The sequence below is a fragment of the Paramormyrops kingsleyae genome, chromosome 11 (assembly GCF_048594095.1).
Source record: "Paramormyrops kingsleyae isolate MSU_618 chromosome 11, PKINGS_0.4, whole genome shotgun sequence".
NCBI classification, from domain to species: Eukaryota; Metazoa; Chordata; class Actinopteri; order Osteoglossiformes; family Mormyridae; genus Paramormyrops; species Paramormyrops kingsleyae.
The window spans coordinates 23,938,264-23,958,936 of NC_132807.1; the positions used below are offsets into that span (position 1 = coordinate 23,938,264).

The 20,673-nt window shown below is 44.3% G+C and overlaps 1 protein-coding gene across 5 annotated transcripts in view; it reads left to right on the top strand.

Annotated features, from left to right (window-relative positions):
- Nucleotides 1-20,673, top strand: part of LOC111858218 (PHD finger protein 21A-like) — a 53,134-nt gene that overhangs the window by 7,138 nt on the left and 25,323 nt on the right. For all 5 annotated transcript variants that reach the window (XM_023839784.2, XM_023839785.2, XM_023839781.2 and 2 more), the window contains exons 4-7: nucleotides 803-901; nucleotides 2,137-2,169; nucleotides 4,416-4,481; nucleotides 19,220-19,378. In XM_023839784.2, coding sequence (XP_023695552.1) covers nucleotides 803-901; nucleotides 2,137-2,169; nucleotides 4,416-4,481; nucleotides 19,220-19,378 — 357 coding nt within the window. The remainder of the gene's footprint in view (nucleotides 1-802; nucleotides 902-2,136; nucleotides 2,170-4,415; nucleotides 4,482-19,219; nucleotides 19,379-20,673) is intronic.

Consider the following 20,673-nt stretch of genomic DNA (forward strand, 5'->3'; position numbering starts at 1 on the left):
GCTGCTGCGAGTGCGCAAAACAGCCCAAGCTAGCAACTCCCAAAGCATCCATTGTTGTTTTTTGCATATTACTCGCGTTGTCTCGCACAATTGCGTGTGCTTTCTTTAGTGGAATTTTCCACTAAACACTACTTCCACCTCTCAAAACTTTATTTTTACAAAGACTGCAAATCGCTGTGCTACTTGATTAAAAGCATAAAATACTTCCAGACCATGACCTCTTATCTGATGGTGTAACGCTCCCCCTACTGCGAAGGGTATGCGTATGACATCACAGCAGGCGGAAGTCACTGTGCTCACACCCACTGAGTGGCAGTGTGTTGGCGTTCAGCCTGAATGCTGCGAAAATAAATCTAAAATGGGGTTGATTGTGATCGATTGATTGTACAAATCGATTTAACCAGGAATAGGAGTTCCGAAAACTAAATAAGTATGTATCATGCGTGGATCAGTCACATATGGCCAATACCTGGTCTGTCTAGTAAATCTGGATTGGTGCCAATACATGCACCTCTAACTGTCAGGTGCAATATTTGATACTTAATGGCACAAACTGACACCTGTCCCTGAGATGTGGTGTTTATTTATGTAATGCTTTATAATTTGATTCTGTCACGTTTATGGCGGACATAATCGTTTGTCATGCTGTAAGTGGCACCCCGTAGTCTTTCTGATTCAGCATCTGTGTATGCAGTTCTCTGTTTGCTGGCAATTAAGGTAAGTGGGGACGTGCGCGTAGGACTATGAATTTGCATCAGTGGGAAGCAAACGGTTACACGACGTTTCTTCTGCGTTTCTGCAGGCTGAAAGCTCACCCGGACTGACGTGCAGACAGAAGGGACTGATGATGGAATTACAAACGCTACAGGACGCCCTGAAAGTGGAGATACAGATCCATCAGGTAACGGAGGCACAGCCTTTATGAAGACGTTCTCTGTTTGAGAAACGCTGATAAGGAGCGACGCCGCGGGCGTCTAATCAGGGAGTGCGGCCGGGTGATGGGGCCAGAAAAGAGTCAAAGCCTGGATGAATGGAGAAGAGCGTTAATTTTTCTTTACCATAGAGGTATCACTGGTACCCTGTCATATCTCATGATTCTGTGTATTGTTGTATTACCTGTGGAACAGCATACATTAACACACTAGTATTAGTCTGATCGTTTTGAAAAGCTGTTTGTATTTATTTAAGGAAAGAATCTCAGTAATAATGCAAAATGCTGAGTACTGATCACAAGGCCTGTGAGCTGCAAACACGTTTACTTGTCTTTGTAGATTTACTTCTCTTATTCCTCACCTGCAAATACGGCTTGGTAGAACTTATAAATTGGCATAGTTATTTAATTACAAAAGTGCTTCTAGATGTATTGGCCCCAGAACATCCCTAACTGTACTTGTCCCCCCGTTTCACTCATGAAAACATTACCTTATGATATATTTGTGCTTTTTAAGCTTGAGCGTCCATATTTGTTCAGAAGGCTTGTGTGGTTAAAAGTGCAAATTTCAGCCATTCCCTTTTTGTGTGTGGTGTTTTGCCTGAGAGAATAGGCTTTGACCACACGCTGTTCTGTGTAGATGTTTCAGTTCACAAGTCATTAGCCAGGCCACAAAACAACGTTGAGAAGAGTTTCTTGCACTGGACTACTAAGTGATCTTTAAAAAAAAAAAAGTCAAGAACGCCATTTCCAGTAATACTCTGTGTTTTAAATTGCAACTCCGTTTGAACCTGTTCATATGTGCAGGGTACCAGCAGTGTTCAGAATTTCCTCTTTTTTTTGGCTAACTTGAGTCAGTGAGGCCTGTACTTGTTCTGAGAAATTGTTGAGTCTTTTTAACAAAGTCTGTGCCCCAAACCATAACATAAGTCTCACAAGCTGTAAGTAACGATATATCAGTTTTAGTTTCGGTTCAGTTCACTGAGGGATAGTGAGATACACATGCTGCAGTACTAGTCTTTGACTGTAGGGGCTGCTGTGTGCAAAGTTTGTAGCACCTTGAAATATACTGCTGTGGAAAACGCCATACAGATAGGGTAGAACAACTATACATATTGTACTCTACATGTCACAGAATGAATCTTTCAGAATGACTCCTGTTTCCATGATATTGCGGTTCATTCAGTTTTTTCTTTTTGTCATAGAAACTAGTTGCCCAGATGAAGCAGGATCCACAGGTAAGAACCAGTTATGCACAGACCAATCAGAATGCATTTCTGCACCCTCCTCTCTCACTCTACAACATCCTGTGCATACCATGTCCACTGCACAAATCTGTCTGCGTGTCCCCTGTATATATGATTTGCTTCACTGTACACATGTGGAGCCATATATTTATGATGTTGGGATACAACCTTGGGAATTTCAGTCATGTACTTACCACGGTGTATCCCTGTGCCAGGAAGAAAATGAGCAATTGCTTAACATCAGTTTATAATGCCGTCAACGTGAAAAATGTTGAGTGTCAGGTGCCTTCGTGAAGAAGTTTTGGCGTGTTTAAATGGGCTGGATCTGCATGTAGAGCAGGGGTTCCAGTCCTGTTGGGTTTCCTCACGTTTAACACACCTGATTCAGCTTCTCCGCTAATTACCACCCAATTCTTGAATTGAACTGGGAAAGAACTAAGCTGTGTGGGACGGGGGGTTGGAGACCCCTGATAAAGAGGTTTTGGTCCTTCACTTGTACTGAAGTTAGTTTAGTGAGCTTGAGTTGAGGCTGTTAGTGGGACTAGGGAATGGAATGATGGGGGAAGAAAGGCGGTCTGGTTTGGGTCCCTCTTGTCAGGGATGGGTGCCGTTCTCATTTACTCTTGGCAAAAAGCACTTTCCGCTTTGCTTGCTTTATCTGGCAGCGTCCTTGCAGTTGAGCTGAGTGCAGGTTTTATGCTGCTGTTCTAGTAAGCTGCACATTCTACTTTGTACAAGCTCTTGCAGGCTTGCTGAGAGCCAGCTTAGGTATTACTTCCTGGTTTGATAAGTAGAGTGAAGATGAGATGGCATCTAATCATTTCCTAGTATAATAACTATCTAAATACTTCTCTTGCTCATCATCAGATGAGGACTGATTATTTAGTTCTAGTCGCCCAGCTTCGCTTGTCTAGTGTTTCTCATAGTCAAAGATTTAAATCCCCTTTCTTGGGTATACACAGAAGTGATGAAGGTACAGTATTAATTCTGTTCTTTGTTCTAGTTTGTTCATACCCCCCCCCCCCCAGGGGTGTACATTGAAGAATGCAAACAGAAACCAAAATCCATTTTTAGGCATATTTTTCCGAACTTATTTTTTTCTTCTCTTTCCTTCATCCTTTTAAGCTGTCTCTGAGTCCTTAGCTGGGGGCTAGTCAACCTGCGAGATGAGATTTTTATTTTGGACAACCTAAAAAAAAAATAACTTCGTTCGGTGCAACGGGTAAAAATGAGAATCATCCGCCGTGTGCTTCAGCTGAAATAGGGGAAGCCTTCTGTCTCTGATTGGCAGGCCAGATTCAGGCTGAAACATGTTGAAGCCTGGTAGAACCAGCAGCGGTACTGCTACAAGCCTGGCTTTCCCGCTCCTGCTCCGGAGGGAAGCTCGGGTTTCTTGTCTGAGCTTCTCTCAGAGGTGTGGGGGCGGAAAGACCCACGCTGATAGTCGGAAACGGATACACTTTCCTTATACTGTTATCTTCTGTTTGCCCGAGTCCTTCTAAACCACATCGGGGCCAAACAGAAATGCAGAAAAAGTGAAAATAATCCCCATTGAATAATGAACTTTGATTTTAATATCATAGATGTACAATGTTTCATTTATCAAATTATAAATTTTATTTTTTTCTAGATTTTTCTACATTGATGTTTGACTCTATATCGACAATTAATCTTCAACAATAGTACATTTTAAAATCAGGCTTGTTTTGACTGTAAATCTGCATAAATCACACCTCTGGGATTGTTTCATGAATATTTAATATCTCACTGCCAATTGGCTGGCAGGAAGTAGGAATTTGCTCACTGCTCTGGCAGTTCTGACTAACATATTCATATCTGTGGCATTCAGTACATTACTGCATCAAGTTTACGGTCTCAATGGGTAATTCTAAAGGAGATCATTCCAAGAAGATTTTTTTGATCACTTTCGGAAGCATGCGAGTCCCTCCTCCCTTAGAGAAACATTGTAAATCCTCAGGGAGACAGCAGCTAAAGTTTAAGTGCTTCTTAATAGTAATTCCTCATTCCCTATCACACCTGGATAGAGCACTGGGGCTAATCATTCAGGATTCACCGTGTAAAAATGCTTTAATTCTATTACTGTTTTAAGCAAACCCCCCCCCCCCCCCATTCCACCAATGGTGGAATGTGGCTGAAGTCTCTTGCTGACATACTGTGCCCTCCAGGAAGGGTGTTGAAAGATACATGCTCTAACAAGCTTCTCCTCTCATCTGCAGAACGCCGATTTGAAGAAGCAGCTTCATGAACTTCAAGCTAAGATCACAGCGCTGAGCGAAAAGCAGGTGGGTGACTGAGCCGGGGATTCTGGGAGCTTTTAATTGGCGTGCACGCACACACACGCGCGCTTGCACACACACACACACAGAGGTGTTTCTGTTGTATCGTGGCCATGTTTAAAATTCTGCCTCGGGGGGAATCCAGTGGGAGAAAGTGACAGAGATGAGGGATTAAGCTGTGTATCTGCCGGGTCCCTGGGGAGGGGCTGTTGCAACGAGAAGAGCATCTCTATTGTTCCCCCCAATTATTTTTCAGACGTTAGAGGTGTTTCTCTTTGATTTTTATTTACATGGCAGACATTTGATTAGAACATGGGTGACGTTGTTTGTCTGGGACGTCACAGCTTTCTTTTTGAGGTTACCTTTAAAAATGTGACACTCGTGTGATTATAAACTGCTGCACAAAGCTGAGTAACTAACTCTTTAAAAAATTATTCTTTTTGAACAGCTCGTAGGCAGAGGAGATAACATTGCCTCTGACCAGGAGTTTAATGTGGCATTTGATATGGGGCAGAAGTGCGGTATTTGACATAATGATAAAGCTTACTGGGAGATCAGTGTGACTGGAACATCGTTCCTTTTATTTTGGATCTTGTTTGGTGTCCGTAGTGTCACTCCTTAAAGCGGGCTGCAAAATCAGGACCCTTTTGAGATAATGCCCGTCTGCTCCAAGGTTAAGCTGTGTTTTTGCAGTGAATGACCGTCTTAAGCACCAGAAAGCTCTTAATTGTTACAGAAATCATTGATGTGATGTAAGGGGAACAGCAGGTGTGTGTGCAGCCATTTTGTGTGCCAGTGGTCTCTGCAGGGCATTGTGGGATTGCAGTACTTTATGTTGTGGGCTAGAACGATAACACATATAGGTTTCACAAGCAGATGTGACAGCGTCCAGCCAAGCTATTGCTGTCTTTCCCCAGTCCGCTGTTCCTTTACTGTCCCTGAAGTTCTCCAGCTGCATCCCATGAGGCCATTGCGCGTGATTATTGGTCCACTCAGTACTGGTCTTGGCTTAAACATTTGGCCCAGGGTAGTTTAGTAGAGAATTAGTTACATAGATTTTTGAATTTCCATCAGGCTTGAGTAGTTCCTAAATCTGATTCAGAATTCATTTCATGTATTCACTGTTCTTTGTCTTGTTGGTAATGTGCCGGTTTTACCATCTTGCATATAATCATAGAGTATTTTGTTGATGAAGTGACAATGCGCTGTGTTCTGTACCTGAATGATAAAGTCACAGTGTACCTCTGTGTGCTGCTTTGGAACTATCCTCCGTATCCTGGCGGGGATGTACTGTCCTTTCTGATACCATACAATTTCACTTGTTGTCCTCACCTTTGTACCTAGAAATTTAGGTCTTAAAATTTGTATATTTCAAATTTATGGCCGTATATCTGTAGAAGTGTCGCATTTATGCAGCGGCAGAGCCGCAGGGGCACTGGCCCCGGCTGATATGGTGAAACAGAGCCCCCCTTCCCTGTCACTCACTGATTTAACACGCCATTGGTTAATGATAAAGTTGGCCCCTATGAATTATGGCCCCACTTAAAAAAAAAAAAAAAAATCTTAGAATTGCTACTGCATTTATTATCTCTGAGGACAGGCGGGTGACTCTCCCAGGACGGCACTGTGTCCCGTTTTCAGAAGCCCTTGGCCCTCTGTGCTGGCTGCTCTGTTTATTGGGGCCTGGGAGAGTGTGACATGCCGGAAGCTACAAGTACAGCATTTGCTCCCTCTTCTCCGCTTTTGGTGCCCTGAGCAGCTGGGGGAGCCCGAGGGCTGACTCTGCACTAATAGTCTGTGAATCAGATTGGATGAAGCCTCCTGATCTCCTGCAGTGGTGTATTCATGACCTGAGAAGATTCTTTTAATAAGCCAGGTCAAGTAATACTAAGTAACCCTAAACATTTTTTTTATTAAGATTGAGACATTCAAATCCAAGAGAAGTAACTTTTTTTTATGTTTGGGGACAAGGAGTAAACGACTTTCATTTTAATTTAAAATGTTAGTGAGTACCAGCACTAATTCCTGGGCTTTTTGTGCTAGAAATTTGTGAAATATGTGCTTGTGCTGCTAATTGGCTGTTTTTTGGTTTCTCGTTCATTTTTTTGAAAGAGAAAGTGACAGAGGGCTCCTTCCTCCAGTTTGCGCTGACAGTTTGTCATACTGCAGTGTTTTTTTTTTTTTTTTAAAGCATTGTTTTTGAAACGTGTATTTTCATGTAAATTACTGTATTGTCCCAAAGTACTACAAAATGCTCCTTGCAATGCTTTCATTTTTCTTGATATTAAGGCGCACAGTGAAGTTCATCATCAGTGAGTGAATTGCCTTTGGTCAGCGCGTGTTCAGCTCTTTTCTCCTCCTGGAGTGAAAGTCTCTGCTTGAGATAAATGGTTTAGTGGGCCCTGTTTTAGCTTTATAGAACTTTACAGGCTTTTTTTTTCAGCCCCACTGTAAAGGTAACTGCTTTAGCTATGTGCTGCATTTGGTCAGATGGGATGACGATAATGATCGTGGACGCTGAGCCATCATGCCAGAAAGGATGGAAGTGCTTCCTGGTCAGTCTTTGGGTGCTCTTCCATCCCTGGTGTCCCGTGTTCCTCACTGCAGATGTTGGCCAAGAACCATCCCCACTCATGCAAAGGTGCAAAGGGACACCAGTCACATCAGTATCTGCCCCTTTTTTTTGACAACAGGAGATGCACTCAGTGGTTACTTTTGCATGCGTGATTCATGATTCGTATCTGGGGAGTAGGCTTAGCTTCTGAAACACCCTGTAACGCGGGTATCTCATCCAGGCCGCATGTGGTAAGGGCTGCAGGGATATAACGTCAGTGTTTTGGGTTGGGTTAAGATATTGATTATTAGTTTGCAATATCCCCACCCCCATTTCATCCATAATTGATTTTGAATTGATTTTGAAGTGTGTGCGGTTGTTTTATCTTTGTGCCCGTTTTGTCATTTGTCATATGTCATTTGTAAATGGCAAAGACATCAACACGACATAATTTGCCTCAGAATGAGTTATGTAGTCCTGTTTAATGGCTTTAAACCCAAAATAAAACCCAATACTTAATCTCCACATGGTTCAGACGTGGACCCAATCCCACCATGCAACCTAAAAATGTACCACAATAATTAGTTTTCAGACTGCACACTTCGTATATCTTTGTAACTATTCTTATAATTAATAATCTGTAGCTGCTGAGTGTTACAAGTAAGAAAATACCATGGCACAGATCTTATAGTAGAGGTTTGTTTTAGCTCTATAACCTGTAACCCACAGGCAAGACAGTCAGAATCAGCATTGATCCGCTTCACCGTTTCAGCGAAAATTTTTAGTATGTAGTTACTCTGATTAGCAGGTTCCAGCACATGTGATGTGGCATAAAGTGACTGTTTTACAAGGATGAGCAGATATTGGAGGATCTAATTTCAGACTCTTCCTTTTGAAAGTATGTCAGTATTACAGGGAAGGCGAGGTGGTTGTAATAGCACGCTGCGGCTGTGTCGCGGTAGACGAAGTGATGTTACTGTAGTAAATGAAGTGATGTGAGGTAAAGCTTTTAAAATTCATGTGATGGGTGTGTACTTTTAAATGTACAATGTTTTATAGCAGCTGAAGTCTTGTAGTGGTTTAACAAAGTCTAGTGTGCACTGTAGTTTGTTGCTGCCATTAGCCTGACATTGTAATGAAACAGTTGAGTATTTTGCAGTCCAATACTTAGCATTACAGCCTCCCCCCATAAGGACAAATCAGTTTCAATTACTTTTTTGAAAAATGCTGTTCATTTTCCAAACTTTAAGTGAAAACAAGTCAAATATTTGTACAAGAAAGTCCACTGCTGCCATCACAGCTGCATTGTATTTGATAACCGTAGTTACTGCTATTGTTACCGTCCTTGCAGATGCATCAATCCTGATGCCATTTTTGTGAGCAAAGAAATCCTTTTCTTTATGCTGCTGGATAGGTCACCAAAAGGATGGATGGATGGATGGATGTTAACATGCAGTAAACGTTAGACAGACTTCTCTCTATTTCAGTCCTGTGCGGCTCTTCCTCGCTGTGCAATGGATGTGGGCCACCTTTCGATATTCACAAAGGTTCCCCTGCCTTCCTGGGGAGGCCGGGTCTCTGTTAGTGCTGACACCTTCACAATGAGAACACGGGGGGGTGTGTGGGGGGGGGGGGGCAGCCGTGGTCTCTGCATTGTTCCACGCGCCGCGTGCAGACGTCAGGGCAGAGCCAGTGCGCAGGGAGTGTGCCGGAGCTCAACCGAGGCCCCTTTTGGCGGGAGGTGCCTTCTGACATGTGGCTTTCTTGAAGAGCTTCTCCTTTCGCACAAAAACACCGTGTTCTGCGAACCAGCAGAACAGGGCTTCGTGAATGTGCCAGGTCAACGAGGCGCTTGTGCATGCTTTCTGTTTTTTTTTTTTTTTTTTTTTTCCCTTTTTTTCATTTTATTTTTTTATGGTAGCATATGGATGGATATTCAGGTGAACAAAGAGGAGTTTGCTTTCTCATTTCATTCTGCCTGACTGCTCAGTCAGACAATGTACAATAAAGGAAGGTGAATGCTTTTTATCGAATAACACATTTGAGGTTGCAATTTAGCAGTGTGTCATTAGTATTGCCTTGTAATAATTGGTGGTTGAGGAGAAAAATGCCTCGCAGCTTTACAGTCCAATTTCAAAAACCAATAACTTCATTACTTTTGTAATTGCCGGAGGCTATGTGCACTTATTTTTCCAATGATTACCCTGGCAGCGTGCTAATGCTGACTGGGACTGTAGCAGATAGTGGGGAGACTCTGAGGAGAGATGTTTGTCCTGCTAATGACTTGGAGGAATGACCTGCAGCTCTGAGCCGCTGTGTTTTCCAATATGTTATGAGGACAGTTTTCTAAAACACAGGCCAAGGCTTACAAGATCTTGACTGTTATGTAAAAGTGTTTTTTTATTTTTTTTTTATTTTTATTAAATGAGCCAGCTTCCCGCGCCTGTTGTCTCAATCTTTTTAATTCATTATTCATATGAAAATAAATAATTGTGATGGTGAAAGAGCGAATTCTGTAGTGCAGTATTTTGGGGGAATTGTGTATTATTTTCACTACTGGTAATTCTGTTGGTATGTTGTTGGCTTGTGTTTACTATTCTGTTGAATATTAAATCTGTATAATAATCAGCAGCTGGCTTGTTTCCTGGCTGTTTGCCGTACTTCGTTTGGTCTGCGGTTCACTATTGGCATGATAGAGAAGTGAGAGCAATCTTGACATGGTATTTAGTGCCGGTGGAAATGCTTCAAAGAGACATTTCCTATGCTATGAAATGTAGCATGTCATTGAGTTCTGGGCTGCGTGTGTGTGTGTGCGCGCGCGCGTGTGCTTGCACACGTGTGTGTGTGTCTACATGCCCTCCTTCATCCCTGCTGTGAGATCTCTCCACTGGGTGACTGTGTGCCACGGTAAGAGACAGGAAGTAATGTGAGAGGACTGTCAACTGTGGTCTCAGTGCAGTTTGAAATCCATCAGCAGCATTTATGCAGGGGGCTGTGCACCTAAGAAAAGCCGCCGCCCCCCCTCTCCTCGTAAGCTCCGCCACTCAGGCACAGCCCGGCAAAAGCGCGGTATGTAATTAGGAGCCTCGAGGCCGCCTCGCTCCTCCAAATGATCTCTGAGCTCTTTGAGGTCAGAGATGTCATGCTGCAGCCATTTTCTCTGATGTGCCCCCCCCCCCCCCCCCCGCTTTAATTTCCTCTCAAATGCAGTTCCTTTGCCCACCCCCTCTGTCAGCACCTCCCCGTGCTGGTAAATGCCATAGTGCGCAAACCTGCTCTAAGCCCCGTTCCCTCAAGTGCCGTTTGACTGACTTTATGGAGGCAGCAATGCTACAAAGTTAAAGTAATATTTTAATTTTTTTCTGCTCTTTTTGCTGGTGCAGGAAATATTTAGGTGCATGTTGTCAAAAATAGTGTCTGTGCCCTAGAGATGTAAAGGAAGGAATTTCTTTGAAGTAGTGCTGTGCAAGGAAAGAGGCTGAATGTTTGGGGGAAGCTTGCGCTATATTTTTCCCGGTTAAGAACAAGCTGTCCTTTGGGTGCTGGCCTAGACAGGCTGCTCATGCCGGGATTTACTGTGTCCGGCATAGCGAGGCTTCTGGGATGGAGGAGGACTCTCGGACACCAGTGTGGAATGGGGAATCCAGTAGATAAACTGGGAAGGGATGGCAGTTTTTCCAGCAGTCGTGCTGTTGCCTGAGCCCCTGTGATGCTCTCTCAGCTCAGCTCCACGTACTTTCAGAGGAAGTCAAGACTGCACTGTCCCCGTCCCGCTCAGTGACAGCTGATCCCCCCCCTCGCCTCTCAGCAGTTCGCTGCTTTGCAGCTCGTACTTTATGGCTCGAAAAAGAGGAGGGGCGAGGAGAAGGGGGGGGGGGGGGGTGTAAGCGTTGAAGGCAAGCCGGGCTGGACGCGAGAGTGGTTTGTCAGGGTGGCTGAGGGCTGCTGTTGAGGGCGGGGCTCAAAAGCTCCACTGTACAGGAAATAAACTTCATCTGCAGTGTGCAGTGTGAGCTGGTCTCTCTGTGCCCTGCGTCTCCGGCTCTGCATCTGATGACGCCTTCCAGTTACAACGGGGGGGTTTGCTTAAAGCCAAATCGTGTGACATTGAGTAGCACGGTGATCCTTCATTGGTGCTATTAAATGTAATATTTACATTTGATTGTTACAAATACAGATCCAGCCAAGAGTCATTTTGTAATATGGAAGATATATGGAACATATCACTTGAAATGTGCTAATATACTGAAATTATGGTTTTGTGAGATTTTAAGGTCTTAATTATGTTTAATTATACTTTTTTTAAGGGCAATTCACGCTAAACTTTATAGTGTATAAATCAGTACATTTGGGGGCATCACACCACTTTGTGTGCTCAGAAAATGTATGAAATATAAAAAAGACAAATGTAGCTGGATCACTGTCTTTTGTCTTATATGCTGTGACTGCGCCCCCCCCCCCCCAAAAAAAAAAAAAATACTCTGAAGCTGCGCTCCTTTGATTGGTGCTAGCTGTGCTGTGTTTCACCATGTGACTTCAGTGGAAGGGGTGAATTGATTGGCTGTCAGGGTGTGTGTTAGAGTACACTGCTCATCTGTGATGGGGGGGGGGGGCGGTGTGTGCTGATGTTCTGAAATTCGGTACGCTCAAGGCACGCTGCGGGGCGACATGGACAACGAACGCTTCAGAAATATTTCAGATCAATGAATTAATGACGCAGTAAATGGGAGAGTGCGGGGGGGGGGGGGGGTGTCTAGGGGCTGTGGGCATGAGAACTGCCTGAAAATATAGCTATATTGCTATGATGCCTCATATTCTCACAAATTATACAGATTGATAATATAGTGTTGCTGCAAACCATGTATAAAATTGTCCCAGCCTATATGTATCAGTGAGAGAGCGGAAAGGTGTTCAGTTAAAGTATTTGCAGCCTCGTCTGCACGGTACCATGTATAGTCTGTGTTTGCTTCATAAATGAGATTCATGCAGATGGCAAACCTTTGCCCCAGCCATTGGCTAACTTAATCATATATACAGCACTCTGCTCAAATGGTGTTGGGCTGATTTTAACTGAATTTAGCTGCCAAAGCTTTTAGTGTAGCTCACGCATCTAAATTTAGCCTTTTCAATCTTCTGCCGTTTCACCGCACGGTTTTGTGTTTCTTAAGTCGAATGAACACAGTGGTCTGTCTCAGTCCACTAAGCTGTTTGCTTCTCCTTCCTGGTAGCACTGAAGACACCCCTCCCCCATGGAAAAAGAGATTGTGCTCCTTTTTTTTTCCTCTTTCTTTTCCCTGCATTAGATCTTGCGCTTTTTCCTTTTGTACGCTTTTCTAGGGGAGTAAAATGCCCACTTTCAGCTCAGTGAAACACTGTGATTACATAGCGAGTTCTTTTTCAGAACTGCACTTTTTTGTATTTTCTCGTACTTAATAAATGTGCCAGCTAGTGAATATCTTGCTGGTAATTACTAGGTGTGTGTGCTAGCCTGCAAATACATTTGAACCATGTCACTGGATAACTTGATAGGTGTCCATGGCAACACTATTTGCAATTCTTCTGAGAGTTCTGATCACCCTTTTGTTATTCCTAAGATGATGTCATTTTTACACCCCCCCCCCTTAAGAAAAGTGTAACATGTCCCCAGCTTTCTTATAAATCCTTATTTCAGGTCATGTGAGTTGATGAAACTATTCTGTTGCTGTTACCTCCATGTTGTTTATTAAAAAGTTGTGTGATTCTGTATTTATAAAAGGAAAAAAATATGACCGTAGCTTATAAATAATTGAAATAACCTTTTGTATATGATATACTGAGAATTGCACTGTGTTTGTAATTTACTTTGTGGGGTCCAGATTTCCTCTGTAAACCTGTAACTTGGGGGTATTTTTTTGACCCCCCACAAGGATGGCCGCAGTTTTTAAAAATCTGTGAATTCAATCAAAAAACTAAAAACGCCAAGAGTCTTGTATTTTGTTTGGCTACTTGTCGTTAAGGTTAGGGCTGGGTATGGGTTAAGGTCATCATAGTTCGGATTAGGGTTATACCCTTAGAAATGAATGGAGTCCCCATAAAGATAAGAATATAAGTGTGTGTGTGTGTGAGAGAGAGAGAGAGAGAGAGAGAGAGAAACACACACTATGCATGATGTGTGTTATGTTGTAATATAAACTGCTATCAACACTGAAGGTCAGTATCGGGCAGATGATGAAATGAATCTTCAGACGGCAGCCAGCTTTCCACAGCACGAGCCTTAGTCTTTCCAGATCAGGGCAGATTTGCGGTTCTGTCTCTTGTGTTGTGCACTGATATCTGACCTCTTGTTTTCATCATCACAGTGCCGCTCTTAATGCTGCCCAGAAACGCTCATTCAGATGCAAGGTTATGCGAAGTTCAAGCGGAACTTGGCTCCAAAGCAGTGTGGCCAGTTTGTCGAATACTGAGAGAGTGTCATTTAAGTTCTTCTACAAATCACTCAAAAACATGATAGATAGATTTGTAAATATCATTGCTCAGGCATTGTATATGAATTTGTAATCATGAATTGCCACACATGAGGCAGTATCATTTTTTAAGCTTATTTTGTGATATCCAGCTTTCTGAATTTCACTCTCTGTGCTTGTCTCCCTTTTGCTGTGAGAACTTGTTCCTTCTCGCTGCTGTATGGTTCAGTTTTACCATGTGGACAGTAGATGCGTGTAGGTGTCTAGTACTCAGCTGCAGTGAGGCTGTATAATTAAGTCTTACCGGATGCAGCTCGGTCAAATCCATCTCGCTTGGTCACACAGCTCAAAAATGGCTTATTAATATGAGTTGATTCACAAACTGCCATTAATTGGTAGTAAAACGACAAACCGTTTTTACGAGTGGTTCCGTTTTCTACTGGTTAATTATCAGCCACACCATTCGTCAGCTTAAACCAGCCAGCTGTTTTTATTCTGCTTCGCTTGGTGCTTGTTCGCTCTTCATTTGGTGCTCGTTCGCTCTTCGTTTGGTGCTCGTTCGCTCTTCGTTTGGTGCTCGTTCGCTCTTCGTTTGGTGCTCGTTCGCTCTTCGTTTGGTGCTCGTTCGCTCTTCGTTTGGTGCTCGTTCGCTCTTCGTTTGGTGCTCGTTCGCTCTTCGTTTGGTGCTCGTTCGCTTTTCGTTTGGTGCTCGTTCGCTCTTTGGTGTTTGTTCGCTTTTCGTTTGGTGTTTGTTCGCTTTTCGTTTGGTGTTTGTTCGCTTTTCGTTTGGTGTTCGTTCGCTCTTCGTTTGGTGTTCGTTTGCTCCTCCCCGAAGTATGCATCTGCACGTTTACTGTTTGGCTCGAGTGATCCTGCTGGTAGAAACTTTGCAGATGTACTTCATTTTCATCACCTGAGTATGACCCCGCTGCTGGTTCTCAGGTTCAGGGTGTCAGCCCACGTGTCCTGCTATAAGTCCCCGAACTGCTGAGCCCACTGCTGCGGCGCTCTATAATAAGCATGACTAAGCATTGGCACAGCCCGACCCTGCGTTGCAGTTGAAAGCCAGTTAACAATGTACTGAAATCAGCCTTGGGACAGACATCGGCTGTTAGTTCTCGGTTATCAGACTGGAACCGTTAGAGGATGAGTTTGGGTCACAGCTTGTCAAAATAAAGGCGTCTTTCAGACGCATCCTTTACCAACGCCAGTGTGTGGAAAGGGGTGGGGAGTGTCCGTTAGTCAAGAGGGTGCAGTGCCTTGCTGTGGAGAAATGCATAACTGCAAGTCGCTTTGTCCAGTTCGATGTTTGTGCTTGAACTGCCCTGTGCTGAAAAATACAGGACAAGTAATATGTAGATGTTGCTAAGAGAGATTCTGCAGAAGCTCCTTCAGCTGCTTCCGGCATTCACCAGCCAATCTTTTTTGACTGCTGGTACCTGCAGGGCTTCAAAGGTTTTGAAAAAGGGATTGTTTTAATAGTTTTTCTTGTGGACTTAATTGCAAATGGCAGGAAAGACATCTTTGCCCATTTTGAAGGCGATATTTTGATAGTGAGGTGTAGTTAAATTTTAAAGTCTGTTGTGAGCACTGAAGTGGTTTAATCAAGTTGCTGTATTCAGTGTGGCCTTTGTGAAGTAACATTTTAAATTGTCTTAAAGAGTTGGAACTTCAGTACTAGTGAGGTATGGATGACCTGGTTAAAAGCTGAGTATTCGTATGCAAAATGCCTTATTATATTCCCCTGGAAAACTCAAATCCTTCCTATTGGTTGGCTGTGTTATGAGAGCGGGGGAGTTTACCGCACTGAAATCTGGGATTGTCTCAGTTTTCACACTGAGAACTGGGTGAAGGACATAAAGGCCAGTCCACTCTCTGCCCCAGTAAGGGCTGTAGAGGGAATCGGTACCATTTGCATTGGAGTCTGCTTATTTTGAATTTGCAGAAAGGCTTATGCTTGATAGATGTGCTTTCTGTATGGTTTTTCTGCAGTGAGTGTGTGTTGTTTTCGCTCATTTGCCCTGGGGTTTGATAGAGGGGACACAGCTTTCCCAGACTTGGGAGGTTAGCTTTGAGCTAATAAAGGCCCCTTTGACTCGCCTTCCGTCCTTTTGATAAAACATCACAATCTCTGCTGTTTGGCGTCCCCTCAAAGTGGCGGCCAGAGACGAGGGGGATCTGGGTCCAGCTAGCAGCCTTTTCAGGGCCCTCGTGGGACTGGCAGTCCTGAGGCCCGTGGAAATGGGGCCCCTCTCCCCCTTGCCAGGCTGGCATAACCGGGCCCTGACCAGCTGTGAATCCCTGGATCTGACGCACTGCCCTGGGCCACTCAACATCTGGAATCGTGCTGCACTCGCACAGCGTCCAAGGGACCAAACGGCGTTCAAAAGCAAACTGTAAAATTTAAGCTAAAGCAGTTTCACGATTAATTCACATTTGGATGTTTCATATCTGTTTGGGCCACAATCACGGGTCGCTCTCAACCTTGCGGCCGCCTTCCATTCGCTTCTGCCTTCGCATATGTGTCGTATGCAAATAAGGGCTCTTCCCTGCATCTCATTAGCTTAATTGCTGGCTGGGCTGGTATGATTAGTCTGTTTGACTTGCTTGTGTAATTACCGGGCTGCTTCCCCGCAGTCTGCCGCTACCTGCAGCTATAAAGTGCCTGTTTCTCGCGCTTTCAGCCGGACGTTGGCCCAGAAGGATCCTATTTGGCCTGGAGGAGAGACCAGGCCTTTGACACAGCTTTAGCACTCAGTAATTGCTCTCTCTGTTGTAAGATCTTCAGTGCGGGTCCCAGCCCCACAGGGGGGACCCAGGCGGAGGCTGCTTTGCCTCCCCTCCTTCTCTGGCCACCTGTGGGTTTGGAGCTGGTCTCTTACTGGCGTAATACATTATGAGGATTCTCTGAGCCTCTCAGCTCTGCTGTAACATGCGTTTTCTTTCTTATTTCCTGTTTCCTGTTGCTTTTTTCCCCTGCAGTTAACCTTATTAAAATATTAGACTTGTACATGTAAATGATGATGATTAGTCCAGGAAGCTGCACGTGGATGGTGTCGGACGTGATCTGTATTATGATCATGTCATTTTTGGTGGACAGATTTGGCATTAATTATTATTTTTTTTGCTCCTGTAATGACGGCACATGCCCAGGTGTTTCTTTTATCCCCCCTAATTATTTTGGTGTGTGTTATTTTTAGAAGCTTGCTACACTTTATTGGTCAGTTGTGTAAAATATATTTTAATTGCTGTTGTGAAACTGTGCTGTAGTTTCCAGCAGGAGCCGGTTCGCCATGCGGGTCGCAGCCCCCCGGCGGGGCCCTGAGCTCACACCCTGCAGGGTAGGTGTGGGGGGCGTGCAGGTGGGGCCCCTGGGAGAGATGCTTTACACTCAAACTGCTGTCAGCACCTGGACCACTGAAAATTTACCAGCTACTAATATACATCATGTTGATTCCTAAAACATTAATGTAAATTATGCCATTATCTTACCTTTATCTGGAGCTTATTTTTTTATTATTTTTTTTAATTAAATGTATTAAAGCTGGTGACAACTGCATACATTTAAACCTGGAGATAATAAATTGCCTTTATTATAAACCAACAAAATGTCAGATGTGGAGTTGATTTGTGAGTACTGCTTGTGATAGTTTGGCATTTTAAAAAGCCCTTTCTCATCATGTTTAATGCAAATCGCACTGTCCAGTTTTATTTCTCTTTCTCGCACCATGTCTGCACATCGCCGGCGGTCGGCTACTGTGGTTTACAGCAGGGTTTTGTAATTTCCTCTGCCGCTGTTTCAGTGCTGACACGTGTGGGATTTGCCTTGACTGTTGCTGGATCTGGACATTCATTTTTTTTTTTTTGCTGCTATATCATCCAGTGCAACTCGTCTGACAAGTGTACAGGGAACTTCCTGCGTGAAAGGTCTTTGCTGGAACGCCACTGGCCTGCCTGCTATTCAAACCTCGTCCCAGATGTTGTTAAATGCATGTTCTGGTCGGCCGTTTGTGGTTTCAATGATGTCATCATCAAATATTTACATGCCTTCTGGTCCATGATGGCCCGTGTTCTCACAGCGGTGTGTGCCATCATAGCATAGGTCCTTTCATATATGACGTGTGAGAGTGCATGCAACACATTTCAGTAATTGGGGTATGAACGACACACTATTCATGTGCATAACACACTGGCAGTTCTGTACACACTTGTGGTTCGAACCCGACTTTCTTTGCTGTTTCTGTTTTTTGCTGTCAGCTATAGATATTTACTTTATATGAGATGTTGGAAGCTACCAGGCTGAAATGTATTATTCCACTTGCAATAAATGCTATTGGGTATGTTCAACATATAAAGACCTGGAGCTGGTTGCATAAAACACCCTTAAGTCTTCTCTTTAAGGTTTCTTTAAAATGTTCACTTAGGTATTTAGGTTTTTCCCCTTATCTTGGTCATATACTTAAGGAATCCCTTAAAGATCCCTTAACAGTTGCACAAAAGACCTTAAGAACCAAAGTAAACTTAAGGTACCTCTGACTGTATCTTAACCACAACATGGCCAAGTTAATGGCAATAAATGAAGAAATTTAACACATCCTGAGAAGAGTGTTCCACGACTGTGAGAACCCAGTGGAGACGATTAATGATGAGTGATTATGTTATTTTATTTATACGGCCTGCCACATGTTTATAATCTCTTATTAAATCTGGATAGCAGGTCGATCTTTCAGCTTCACAGGATTAAAAACAGTTTAACGTTATCACACTAATAAGCGCTGGTAAGTTTCACCCTGGGTACCGGCAATATTAGACATTAGTACATCGGTTACAGAACGAATTTTCTGATCCAGAAATATGGAGTCACGTGCAAAAATGCATTTAATGTGAGATACAACAATAATTCCATCTGCTCATTTTTTCCTATTACCAGCTGCTTCTCTTTCCAGTACTTCTGTGTATCTTCCACATTACCACCAGTGCTTGTCATCAAACCCTTCACTAGTTCTTCACTGCAGGTCGAGCAAAAAGTACCTGCACACAGTGAACACGATGCACCAGGGGGAACAAACCACATTCTCATCAGATAATGATGCAGTGGGGAAGAAATCCAGACGAATATATATTTCAGACGAATCATATATTTCATTAAGTGATAATAGGTATCATGAGCAGGCGTGAGTGCAAGCAAGCAAATGGTCTCGATGAAAACTACAACTTTACTGCTGTAAAATGTCGTTCAATGCAGTACATTTCTTAAGGTTTTTTCTTAACTAAGGAAACCTTTTAAGGGACTCTGTGCAACACCCTTACATAAATCCCTTAGCCAAGGAGAAATTAAACCTTAGGTTTTCCGGTGAAGCATGACACTTTAAGGGGTTTTGTGCACCTGGCCCCTGGAATTGGAGAAAATCAATATGTACTTGAGATCAGTGTAGTATCTGCAGTTTACGTCTCACACCTTTATGTTGCATGTAATGTAGGGAAGGTCACGGGTTCAAATCCCATTCTCACATCCAACGTGCAACATCTCCGTTGGGCCCTTAAGTGGGGCCCTTGGCTCCCTGCAGAATGGTCCTGGGGTACTGGATGGACAGCTGTCCTTGCACTCAGACCCCAGCCTTTGCCCTCGCCTCTGTATGTGTGTATGTCTTTGAAAGAAGGAAGATGGGCATATGTGGGGGCATGTGGCAAATGAAGTGTTTGTTCTCTGTAGCACTGAGCTTTTCTTGTCCCCTCCCCCCCCGTAGAAAAAGGTGGTGGAGCAGCTGAGGAAAGACCTGCTGAAGCAGGAGCAGCCGGCGGCGGTGGGCACCAAGCACGTGCTGCAGCTGGATGGCAAGGCGGCAGCGCTGCCAGTCAGCCAGGTCCCGCTCTCCCTACCGGCACCCAACCTCAGTGCTCAGCAGGTAGGAGGCCGCGCTGTATGCCCCGGGCCCTCTGAGGCACCATCCGTGTCGGGCGGATGGATGGATGGATGGGAAACGGGCACAGCTCTTTTGTAAAACATCGCCTCGTACTTATCTGTCAATGTATAAACCAGTGTGTGTAGCAGCTTATAATGACACACGGCTAAAATTTTACTACGTGCATCACTGCCTTATGTCATCCTATGTCATGATGTCATAGGCCTGCTTTGTATCCTTTCCATGTCCATGGTATGATACCCATGGCATTATGCTGTTTCAGTGTTCCCCTCCTCGCGGGTTATATGACAGTTTTACTGCATCATGTCACCCCCTGCCGTCTAATTCAGGCTCGCTTTGTGATGTCATGCTTCACTGACTCTACCATTCTGATGTACGCTGATGTAAACCATGATGTCATATCCGTCCGTTTTAATACAATGGTCACGAATTTTTGCTTCCCTCTGAGCTCAGCTTCATCTCCTGTCTTCATGCCACATCATGACTGGCTGTTTTTCTTTATTAGTATTACTTTGTTAGTCGGGGTAAGTAGCGTCTGTTTACGAATAAAGACAGAGCCGCTAAATGCAGGTGACTGTCTAATAACTTTGACAACTGGAGCCAGGTTGCCACACGTTTTTCAGGTGCCGTCCGAAAGAAAGAGAGAAAGGGAGCGAGAGAGAGAGAAGGAAAGAAAGAGAGAGAAAGAAAAAGGAAGGAAGGACACTGAAGAGGGGACCCAAAAACTCGGGGAGAGAAAAAAACTGTCAGAGGGTCCAAGGTCGACTGGCTGCCGATTCGCTCTGGGCATAACAGGATAGATAACAGGATGGCTTACTTCAATAATCTAAATGTGTAAACTGAGGTGAAAAGTCCAATCCAAAGTCTGCCAGTGAGTTGGTTATCGGTGCGGGTCCGGTTAGTTCTCTGAGTCTGCAGATCATAGGCCGTACCCATGATGTTGGGCCACCATCACTGAGAGCAGGCCGGGACGCCCTCTCAGCTGAGAACGGGTCTGAGGCGCCACGTCTGACAGCTGGGGACGCATCTGGGCCGAGGTCCAGCCGGCTTCCCCCCAGCGCCCCTGCCAGGGTCTCCCCAGCGGTGCCACTGAACAGAGGAACGGCGTTTCATCAGGAAAGCAGCAGCCTGGCAAGGGCTCAGCCTGCATTTGAAAGCGGCCTCTCTCAAGTGGGCTGAGAGGCGGCGGCGCACACACACACCCCGGCGAGATCTGAAGGGTCTCTCTCTACTTCATAAGGCTTCTGAGGCTGGCAGGCTCTCGCACAGAAGCCTGC